At 39.9% G+C, this 11,880-nt stretch overlaps 1 protein-coding gene across 1 annotated transcript in view; it reads left to right on the forward strand.

The window, feature by feature from the left end:
* The window catches only part of LOC135223466 (cyclin-Y-like), a 124,543-nt gene that overhangs the window by 100,279 nt on the left and 12,384 nt on the right, over positions 1-11,880 (forward strand). Inside the window, exon 4 of the mRNA XM_064261886.1 lies at positions 6,722-6,753. Within this exon, the coding sequence (XP_064117956.1) occupies positions 6,722-6,753 (32 nt within the window). The remainder of the gene's footprint in view (positions 1-6,721; positions 6,754-11,880) is intronic.

Raw genomic sequence — 11,880 nt, forward strand, 5'->3', positions numbered from 1 at the left:
CAAGACGCTGGCAGCCCTCTTACTTCAAGAGTTTGGGGACTCTTTAAGCCCGACTGCTCCTCCTTCTCCAAGGTCCTTATTTACAAGCACGAAGGTCCCGAAACAATCATCTTTTATTAAAATGAAGCCAACCATTTCCATGAACAAGGCTCTCCGATTCGTAGGAAATTGGTTGGAATCCAAGGAGAAGGCGGGGAAGACAGTCTTTACCTGCCCTCCTTCCAGACTATCAGGAAAGAAGGAATTTGGTACGAGACGGGCAAACCACGGGGTCTAGCTCTCCCGTCCACTGCCGAAGCAGATTTTCGAATCTGGTGGATTCGTCTAGGAGACAAGCCTTGTCATCAGCAAAGATCACATGGGGGACTTCTGAGATGGACCATCTCCTCAAGGGATTGTTTAATGTCTTAGAAGTTTTTAACTTCTTAGACTGGTCCCTTGGGGTGTTGGCCAAAAAGACACAAGAGAAGGAATCTCTTAGTCCAGAAGTCCTTCATAGTGTCCTTTCCTGTATGGACAAGGCAGTTCAGGATGGATCAGGAGAGGTGGCCTCTCTGTTTGGAACTGGTATTCTGAAGAAGAGAGTCTTATTTAGCTCTTTTCTGACGAAAGCAGTTACTCCTACTCAGAGGTCATCTCTTCTGTATGCTCCTCTGTCGGACCAATTGTTTCCTTCAAATCTAGTAAAAGATATTTCTCATTCTTTGACAGAAAAGGCCACACAAGATCTCTTGGCCCAATCTGCAAAGAAATCGAGGACTTCGGGTCCTATTAAGAGAGAGACTCGGGCTCCTCAACAGCCCTTTCGAGGGAGTACCTCGGCCAGACCCTCTTTTAAGAAGAGAGGAGTGCAGAAGAGAGGTAGGTCTTCCTTCAGACCTGTCAAGAGAGCGAAATGAGACAACAGTCCTTCAAGCACCGGTAGGAGCCAGACTTCGGAAATTTTCCGAAGAATGGGCTCGGAGACAGGCAGAAATTTGGTCCCTTTCCGTGGTAACAAAGGGATATATGATCCCCTTTCGAGACAGACCTCCCTTGACTACGACCCGAGGGAACTGTCAGCCCAATACAGGGACCCTGCCAAGAAAGAAGCATTATTGCAACTGGTAGAACAGATGTTGCAAAAGGAGGCCATCGAAGTGGTTCGGGATCCGCATTCCGAGGATTCTACAACCGTCTTTTTCTGGTTCCGAAATCCTCGGGAGGGTGGTGGAGACCGGTACTGGATGTGAGCGCATTGAACCGATTTGTGGAGAACACAAAGTTCTCTATGGAAACATCAAAATCGGTTCTTGCGGCTCTTCGTCCAGGAGATTGGATGGTCTCCTTAGATCTACAAGATGCATACTTTCATGTCCCCCTGCATCCATCATCGAAGAAATATCTCCGATTCATGATGCAGGGGAAAGTATACCAATTCAGAGCCCTATGCTTCGGCCTTTCAACGGCCCCTCAAGTGTTCACGAGGCTAATGATGAATGTTGCGAGATGGCTACATCTAGAGGGGATAAATGTATCCCTTTATCTGGACGATTGGCTAATAAGAGCAAAATCGGAAATTCAGTGCTTGAAGGACTTGGAGAAGACTTTGAACTTGACAAAATCTCTGGGACTGCTCGTGAACCTCGAGAAATCACAATTGATCCCCAGACAGAACATAGTCTATCTGGGGATACAGATGGATTCTCGGGTTTTCGGGCGTTTCCATCTCAAGACAGAATTACTCGAGGCTTAGAAAAGATCTCGAACTTCTTAGGGAAAGAACAGACCTCGGCGAGGGAATGGCTCAGTCTGCTGGGCACCCTTTCCTCGTTAGAGCAGTTCATTTCCCTGGGAAGATTAAATCTCAGACCTCTGCAATTTTATCTAAAGAGGATGTGGAGTCAAAAGACAGGAGACTTGTCAGACGTTTTTCCCATCCAACAGGGGATAAAATCCGACCTAAAGTGGTGGTTAACCCCATTAACAAGGAACGAAGGGGTGTCCCTCTTGATTCGGAACCCTCACCGAGTGTTGTTTTCCGATGCCTCGGAAACAGGTTGGCGGGGAGCAACACTGGGTCCAAAGGAAGTAGCAGGTATTTGGACCAGACAACAAACTACTCTGCACATCAATGCGAAGGGAACTCCTGGCAATTCATCTAGCCCTGGAATACTTCGAAGCGGAAGTCAGAGGGGTGGTAGTTCAAGTCAATTCCGACAACACCACAGCTCTGGCTTACATCCGGAATCAAGGGGGCACTCACTCTTTCTCTCTGAACGAAATAGTGAGAGCTCTATTAACCTGGACAGAGGAACGGGGCATTATTCTGCGTACAAGGTTTGTCCAAGGAGTAAAAAACCTAAGGGCAGACAGTTGCAAGTTGAGCAGAAAGAACCAGGTTCTCCCGACAGAGTGGATGCTCCACTCAGGAGTCTGCAGACAAATATGGTCACTCTGGGGGGAGTACACAGATCGACCTGTTTGCCACGTTCCTCTCCAGGAAAATAGACAACTTCTGCTCGCTAGAAGAAGATCCCAGAGCCACAGCGACGATGCCTTCCTCATGGATTGGTTCAGGCATAGATGCATACGCCTTTCCCCCATTCAAATTGCTGGGGGAAGTAGTAAGGAAATTTGTGGCATCGGAAGGAATGAGAATGACTCTAATTGCTCCCTTTTGGCCTTCCCGAATCTGGTTCACAGAGGTACTGGAATGGACGGTGGACTTCCCCAGATCTCTACCAGACAGGACAGATCTGCTCAGACAACCCCACTTCGAGAGGTTCCACAAAAACATCCAAAGTCTCTCCCTGAACTGCCTTTCGACTATCGAAAGACTGGTCAGAGCGAGAGGCTTTTCAAAGAAAGTGGCAACTTCAATTGCTAGAGCCCGCAGAGCCTCTACCCTGCGGGTCTACCAATCGAAGTGGGAAGTTTTCCGTAGATGGTGTAGGTCGAAGAAGCTGTCCTCTTCCAATACCTCTGTAACCGAAATCGCGGATTTTCTCCTCTTCTTGAGAGAAGAATCCAAATTGGCCGTATCAACTATCAAGGGATATAGGAGCATGCTCTCAGCTGTTTTAGAAACAGAGGGCTGAATCTCGAGAATAATAAGGATCTTCATGATCTCATCAGGTCTTTCGAGACTAAGAAATTGAGATCATCGATTCCCCCGAGTTGGAACCTGGACGTTGTCCTAAAGTTTCTTGATGTCGGACAGGTTCGAACCTATAGATAAAATCTCATTCAGAGATCTTACTAGCAAATGCATATTCCTGTTGGCTCTAGCAACTGCTAAGAGGATCAGTGAATTGCATGCTTTGGACTCTCGGGTGGGATTTAGAAAAGACTCGGCTGTCATTTCTTTCCAGGATCTTTTCCTAGCGAAGAATGAGAACCCTTCTAAACCTTGGCCTAGAAGTTTCGAAGTCAAGGGACTCTCTTCTCTGGTAGGAAGAGAGTTGGATCGGTCCCTTTGCCCAGTCAGGACCTTAAAATTTTATTTAGAAAAGAAGACACAGCTTCAGGGATGTCGACAAGGTCTTTGGTGTCGGTAAGAAACCCCAAGAGACCGATGTCAAAGAACGCACTGGCATTCTTTGTCAGAAATGTAATTACCGAAGCTCATAGGAATTGCCAAGAGAACTCTTTAAAGCTGCTGAGAGTGAAAGCTCACGAAGTCCGGGCTGTGGCAACTTCCCTTTCTTTTACGAAGAATATGTCCATGAGAAACATTTTAGCAGCAACTTATTGGAGGTGCAATTCAGTATTTGCATCCCACTATTTAAAGGATGTTAGAATAACATACGATAAATGTTTCGCTCTTGGACCTTATGTATCAGCGGATACTATGCTGGGAAATGGAGCAGACGCTGATCCTTAAATTTGTTTTTAATAATTTTAATAATTAGTTTTGATATTGTTGTTGAGTTGTGGGTTGCTTGAAAGGATGTTCGGGGATGACTCCTTTCAATCGTAGTACTAACCCAATGAGGATCAGGTGATCGGGATTAGTGTCGTGCTCTATGATCATGCCAATAGGCAAGGTGTTTTGTCATGTAAGTGGATAGGACCCCATTGACAAAGATCCCAAGGTTCTGAAGCGTAAGTGGGTAAGACCCCTGTAACAGACCATCAAGAACTCTTAGCATGAGGTCACTACCTCGCTGAGGCTCTTGAAGCGATACGGGCTCCTAGGCAGTAGCCATGAAGTCTTTCCCTAACACAGGTAGGAATCAAGGTTTTTAATTTTATTACCTACAACATATGTTGTTTCCTGTCTATTTCAGTAGATTAGCTGTCTCTTACCCTCCGCCAAAGGTGCCAATCAGCTAAGTATATATCTGACAGGTAAGTTGAATGCATAAAAATGTTATTGTCATGATACAATAAAGTTTTATGCATACTTACCTGGCAGATATATACTTAGCTATAGACTCCGTCGTCCCGATAGAAATTCGAATTTCGCGGCACACTCTACAGGTAGGTCAGGTGATCTACCGCCCCGCCGCTGGTGGCGGGAATAGGAATCATTCCCGTTTTCTAAGACAGATTTTCTCTTCCACCTGTCTCCTGAGGGGAGGTCGGGTGGGCCATACACCGTATATATCTGCCAGGTAAGTATGCATAAAACTTTATTGTATCATGACAATAACATTTTGTTTATAATGAGGTGGCCATTTCACTTTCTGGCAAAATGTTTGTATATGTATGTCATAACTTGGCAATCATCTAGTTACTGCTGTTGTCAGATGTCACTGTGATTTGAATACAAATATTGTACCACTATAATCAGAATGCAAATGTCATTATGATCTGAATACATCATGTAAACAAAACCTTGGGATCACTTTGTAAATAACCCTGGCATCTTCATCAACCCATGTATTCAGATTATAGTGACGTTTGTTTTCAGATCATATTACCATATGTATTCATATTAGTTGCCTATGCCAATCGTTTTAAGATGAAACGCACTTTGCATACCTCCCAGGATCAGGTTGAAATGTGGGAGGTCATTGTAAACAATTTTGTCACCGAGACCTACCTTAAGTTGTTGCAAAATGCTGTTCATTTTGCTTCAGCAGGGTCGGTTTACAGGTATTATAGTCAATGAATAAACTCAAGATTTTTTGGTGGCATCATGCATCTTAGCTAGTTCTATTTTCATAATTTCTGCTAACTTTGGATTAGTGTTTAAACCTGCTCTTATAGAATCTCATCTAGAGGATAGGACTGAAGAGATGGGAGAGAAGTACATTTTTGTGTCATAACTCCATTAAGGGAAAAGTTAATTTGAAATTCTTCATGGTGGTGATGATAATAATATCCAATTGTGGAATGAGTGAACCATTCCAGACAGAAGTATCTCAACTGAATACATTATTGGTCATGACTGCAGGTGGCATAAGTAAGCAATTTGTACTTTGGGGGTCTCATGCCAAAATATCTGGGACATGTTAGTAAATTATGTATCCTGGTGTTCCATTATAGTCTTGTGTAGAGTGTCAATACAAAGTGCATAACTGGTTTGTAATATTTTGCAGAATGCTTGTGGTTCAGTAGCTTATGAGTTCCCTAATACTACATAGTTGCTTTGGGAGAAGTAACAGGACTTGCAACTCTGTCATTGCTGTGGTACATAATAATTTTGATGTATTTAGTTTCTCTTGATTGATTCCCAGACTGAGTTTTATCTGGAGAATTGTGCATTTATGTTTTTTTTTTATTCATAAATAAAACTTTGCAGCATTCTTACTTTTTATATGTGAAAAGCAAAAATTAAAAATTTGTGATTTCTTTTGGTGAAACCAAGCAATTTAAATGTCACAGATGGAACCAAGTAATATTAGTACTAAATGGAAGGTTTGTGTATTGATAGAGCTAATAAAATAGAATGGATTAACATCTTAAAAAAAAGTGTGGCATTCATCAGAACAAAGAAAACAATGTACAAGTCATAATATATGGTCATCCTTTCAGGAACTTTGGCATTAAAGAAAGCCTTTTGGTTGGGCTTTATAGAGGCCCAGTGTGGCAGACTACTCACTTTTTTGGTGGGGTGGTCATAGGTGAATGCTCCATGTGTATTATTCATTCTCCAGGGGTGCCCCTTCAGGATCTTTTCTGTCAGTGAGCCTCTTTTTCTCAGTTGGTGCCTAGTCTCAGGTACTACTACTGTGTATTACCTTTGTTTCTCCATCTTTTTGGACCCCTTTGGAGGCTTATTCTCAATTTTTCCTATTCTTGTTTGAGATTACTGTCTGGATTGCTGAATAGTAAATTTGAGATTACTGAATAATAAATTTGAAAGGAACAGACAGTGTATTTACTATCCCAATAATGTTGTAAAATGGACCTTTAAAATATCAGCATTTTGATGTCAAAGTCAGTAGTTGTGTGTCTTAGGAAGATTTTTTGTGGCTTTGGCTTAATCATCCTTTGTAAAGCTGTTCATATTACTTGGATACCGTCTGCTTTTCAGGTTGTTGTTGTTAGATTTATTTTCCATTTATGGCTAATTGTACTCACATTTGGGTGACTTGCCACATCCTTTCCTTTTTCAAAGACTTACCAGTTGACCAGTGCCCAGTTTTACAATTTTACCTTTCGTGGCATGGTGCTCATTGCATTGAAACTGGCTAATCTTTGCCATACTGGTATGCTTGGTAGGGTTATTTTAAATTGACATAGTTTTCAAAATTTCTTTTTGTTTATCAATGACTTCTTTTATTTTCAGATGGACTAGTCAGAAGAAGGAGTAGAAGTACAGTAAGTGTTTTTATAATCAAGTTTTTTTGTCAGTAATAAAGTACAGTTGAGCTGGATTTTTTTTATAATTTGCCAAAAAATACAACCTCAAATGTATTTTTATACTTTAATTGATTCTGAACCTTTGATAATATATTGCTTTCCTGATTGAAAATGCTGAATTTTTTTATAAGACTAGATTTGTTTTAAACAATCCCATCTTTATATGTGCACACATTATTTGGTTGTTGAACGTCCCCAGACACTGCACTCTTTTATCTAACAGACAGCAGAAGGGCAGAAGTACCGTGGTATATGTGCCACTTGTAGCCACAAGTCTCCATCTGTCACCTATGCCACTTTTTGTGTAGTTTGAGAGTGATGTCACAAGATTAGTGGGGCAGGGCAGAAGGATTTTATGTGAATGAAAGGTTTTTGCAAAAACATTTATGTTTTATACAAAAATTCATCACATCATGATGCTCAAATTATAGTTCAAGTGGGAGGACTTGAGTTTTTGAATGCTCCAGAATGGTGATTGAGACATGTGGGATTCAGGAGAGTTTTTGAGGATTACAGAATGATATGTCAGGGAATATGGCTCTAGTAACCAGATGGATGTATCATATAAAGACAGACTCCTTCTGAGTGAAAGGTGTAAATCTCTTGGGAAAACTTTACCTAAGCAGAGTAACACCATCATATAACCCCCCTCCCCCAACCCCCCCCCCCCCCCCCCCCCCCTGCACTAGTGCCATGAGTGTACCACACATACATAGACTTAGCCTTAAATTTATGTCTTTACCTCCATTCCCCCTTCATTTCTTCAGCTTGCTGGCAAACCTCTGCAAGTAATAGTTCTTAGTGTAACTATGAGGTTTTCTCTCAGATCCACCTTTAGATCCTTGAGCTTCATCTCATTTTCAGAATCTCTGTATCTTGCTTTCCAACCATTCCAACTCCCTCTTTCATTGTCTTAAGTGCTGAAGGGCCAAACGTGCCCCAATGTTTGGCATGCCAGTCTAAATTTCATAAATCAGTTACTTCGTCAACCATCAAATACATCTGTTTAAAATAGGTACATCCAAATTACACCTGTAAGCTTATGAAGTAGAGAAGGCAGTCATCTACAGTAACCTGTACCAATTTGTCACTATACACTCCATGACTTGTTTCTCACAGTAACCTGTTGAGAGAAACTTTCAGAGGATGTTGTCTTCGGATTCTCTGGGTCTCTTCAGGTAATAGCAAATGGCTCTCGGTGTACACTTACTTGTGACTGAAGCAAGGGAAAGGTCCTGACTGCTGAAGTTAGGTCTTTGGTGTGTGAGCCTAACCCCACTGAAATCCAACCTTTGTGTCTGTTACACTTCTAGAAAGAGCACATACCTCACTGACCTGTCTAGCAGATGTAAATTACATGAAGGCTTGTTAAGACTGCAGTACAAGGGAAAGGTCTCCTTTATAAAGCTTAGGTTGCCCTCGAGGAGCCGCTTAACTAAAGAACTTACACCTAGTCCATCTCTAAGTCCTAAGTCCCATGGGAGCTCATTGTCAAAGCTTAGGTCAACCATGATGACATATTCCTGACAAAGGACAGGATCAGGTTGTCATGCATTCGGAGTTAACTTCTGATGATCAAGCTCTGTTAAGACATTCCCTCTTTGAAATCCCACAAAGCAGCTGCTTGTGGACTTTTGGTTGGCTATCTGGGGTAAGTTTATAGTACATCATCACAAAATTAGGGTAACAAAACAAACCATAGCAAATTATTATGGAAAGTGTAACTTCATGATTAAAACAAACAAAAGGTATGAAATAGAAAAAAAATACAAAATTAGCCTGTCAGAGAACCAAGAAAATAATGTAATATGCAAAATCAAGGCTACAAGTACTTATGTACCAAAAAATATAAAACTACATTACAAAGAAGCATGGATTTTGGTGATTCTATATTGAAGAAAGTTTGTGGCATTTTGTACAACTATTAACAGGTATGCACTTTTGCAAAAATTGGGTATTTGAGGCTCTAGGAAGCTCATGCTAAAACTGATTCTTCCCATAGCTATAATTTGAACGAGTGCATTATTTGGGACATTCAGAGACCATGAATATAGACATTTACGAGTTATGGAGTTGTGATGAAATCAGGCAGATGGTGAACAAATTTCCGCAGTGTCGCTGTTTCTTGATCCTTTCTGTTAAGCAGAAGTAGTTGTTATTTTCTTCCTTTTTTTTCTAGATCACAGACTTCTATTCTAGTAAATAATGAAACAGGACATTGGCTACTCTCAACAATTAACTAATTCAGGTTGTAATCATGTCACAGATGTCACAGAAATTTCATCCTTTGAGATTCTGATGCATTAAATGATGCCATTTGTAGAAAATTTAGAAAAAAGATTACACACACATGTTTTGCCATGGGCTGTTATTATTATGAAGGATTAGTTTATCCAGACCTCTGAGCCTAATAAACGCTCTTCTCGGTCTGGTTACTATGCATTTAGATGATGTCTAGAGGGAATTGGCGAATAGATTAACTTATCTCTCCTAGATTTAGGGCAGCTCAAAAAAATTAGCGCTCACCAAACTTGTTCAAATAGTGAATCCTAAAAAAATTTTTTTATGTGCCATAATGAATAGCATATTGCAGCAATATACAATTATTCAGCCTCAAAATGAGACAAAAACTAGCTCATAATATTAAAAGTTACAGATGAGTTTGGATGCTCTCCCCCTCCAGGAATATTTAAGAATCACTACTTATACTAGCAAACTTACCCATCTACAATGGGTGATAAAATATGGGTGCAGAAGTGAAAAATTTATATGTACTATTTGTTCAACAATATTAAAATAAGGGCGATTTTTATACATACCTACTACAGAACCTCTTTGTACACAATATTATCAGTTTGTCCACAACTTAATTTCAAGTTGGCAGAGTCAGTTGCTCTGCTCATTGCCACATACAGTTGTCCATGCGTGAACATGGGTGACGGCAGAAACACACCAACACGATCCACAGTCTGGCCCTGCGACTTGTTTGCAGTGAATGAGAAGGCCAGGTTGATGGGAAACTGGCTGCGCCGTAAAAGGAACGGAAACCAGAGGAATCCGGGGATGAACAGATGTTTGCCGGTGTGAGGGCCCATTGCTATCACTGCTTCGATGACGTGGGAGTTTAGCTCCATAACAGTGTTCCTCGTTCCGTTGCAATGTCCATTGGCAGGATCAAAATTCCAAAGCAACATTACCGGGCAGTACTTCTTCAACGTTATTTTGTGCACTGGCAGTCCCGATGGATTTAAGTTATTCAAAAAATCATGCGGATATTGATGATAATTTTCATCTTCTATTTGTATTCAAAAAATCTTGCGGATATTGATGATAATTTTCATCTTCTATTGTGTCCGAGCTGAAATATTCGCAACTTTCTCCGGAGAAGTTGTACAGAAATTACGTATGAAAAATCGTAAAGTAACTAAGTCTACGGGAATAACCAACCGCGTTTCACGGCCAGAAACAGCTCCGTTTCAGGGAATCCCTTCTCACCCCCACCCCCTACAAAGGAGGGGGGTAGGTTGGATGAAACCCCATTACAAACCATCTTAGGGGTCCCCACCATAACTCTGCCAAGTTTCATGCCCAACTGACCAACTGTTTGGCCGTGATTGAATGACAGACAGACAGACATTACGCCCATTATAGTATGATACTACATTTTTTATGCTTAAATATCAAACGTTGTGTAGTTTCATTAATGCTATCGTTATATTGTGTAAAAAATACATAAAAAAAATAAAGAAAATTACCGTATATATTCGTGTAACACGCGATCTTGCATATCATGCGACCCCCAAATTTTCACTCTGAAATAATGATTTGATTATGCATCTCCTGTAACATGCAGTTCAATTTTTGAGACCAAATTACAATAGGCTAACCTCTTTTCCTCCTGTTTATCTATCCCATTTTCTAGTTAAGCTAACCCTTTTTCCTCCATCTCTTTATCTATCCCATTTTCTAGTTAAGTTAAAAAGAGTGAAAGACAAAGCAAAATATTCAGTAATGTTATATATACTTAATGTGTAAATGTATACAGCCAGGAACAGCTGATTTGCTATGAACCGAATCCGATAACTACAGCAGCTTGCTTGCCTTTCAACCATCGTACGATAGTAAAAAATTACCGTAGTTATGTTACAAATGATGTTAAAAAGAATAGGACTGATATATTTTTACATGACTATATTCTTATTCTCTATGGAGAAAAGATCAGCAAGGGCATATACTGCTAAATTTAAGCTGCTAGTTGTAGCTGAAGCTGAGGAAACAATGTTATCTGCTAACGACTATTATCGTGCATTGGCAACATGGAAACTTTGGTATAGCACCATCAAACTCGACTGTAAACAAAATTTGAGAGAAATGTTTTAATCAAAACTATTTGGCATGAAAGAACACACTTTACTCTGTTCACTCCAATAAAATATAAATATGTAAAGCTCATTGTATTATGATGAAATCAAGTGAAAATATTGAACTCAATCTGTTGATTTTTTTACACAAACATATATTCAGCGCCATCTACTAACGAAAAAATAACTAAATTTCGTTCTCAACGTTATGAATTCAAGTGATATTTTTACTTGAAAACACTTTGTATAACTTAAAATAACCTTGTCCCATATCAGTAGAGTATCTTGAGATATATTTATGCTAACTAGAAGCAAGAAAATCGCTCTGATTTGACTTCAGTACAGCAAAATAAACTTTCCTTGCAATTGTGCTCAGCTGATTTCCAAACCAAAACATTAATTGATATTTTTGTATTTTATAATACAACAATAGTAATATGAAAATACTTACAATATTATTGGATGCAGTGAAATAAAGCATAACTTTTTAAAAGATCCAAGGAAAAGATGCATATTTATTATGTTTTATTTGATCAAACGATACTAGTATGTGAATATTACATACACTAATTTAATATTTCATGTATGATGTGACCCCCTTGAAATAGCTCCAAAATTAGGTCTTCAAAAGTCGCATGATATGCAAGTGTATATGGTAATTAGTAAATATGTGTAATGTAAGATTATATGAATTAGAAATGTAAGGTATAAGATATCACTGTAG

Source organism: Macrobrachium nipponense, chromosome 10, assembly GCF_015104395.2.
Source record: "Macrobrachium nipponense isolate FS-2020 chromosome 10, ASM1510439v2, whole genome shotgun sequence".
NCBI lineage: Eukaryota > Metazoa > Arthropoda > Malacostraca > Decapoda > Palaemonidae > Macrobrachium > Macrobrachium nipponense.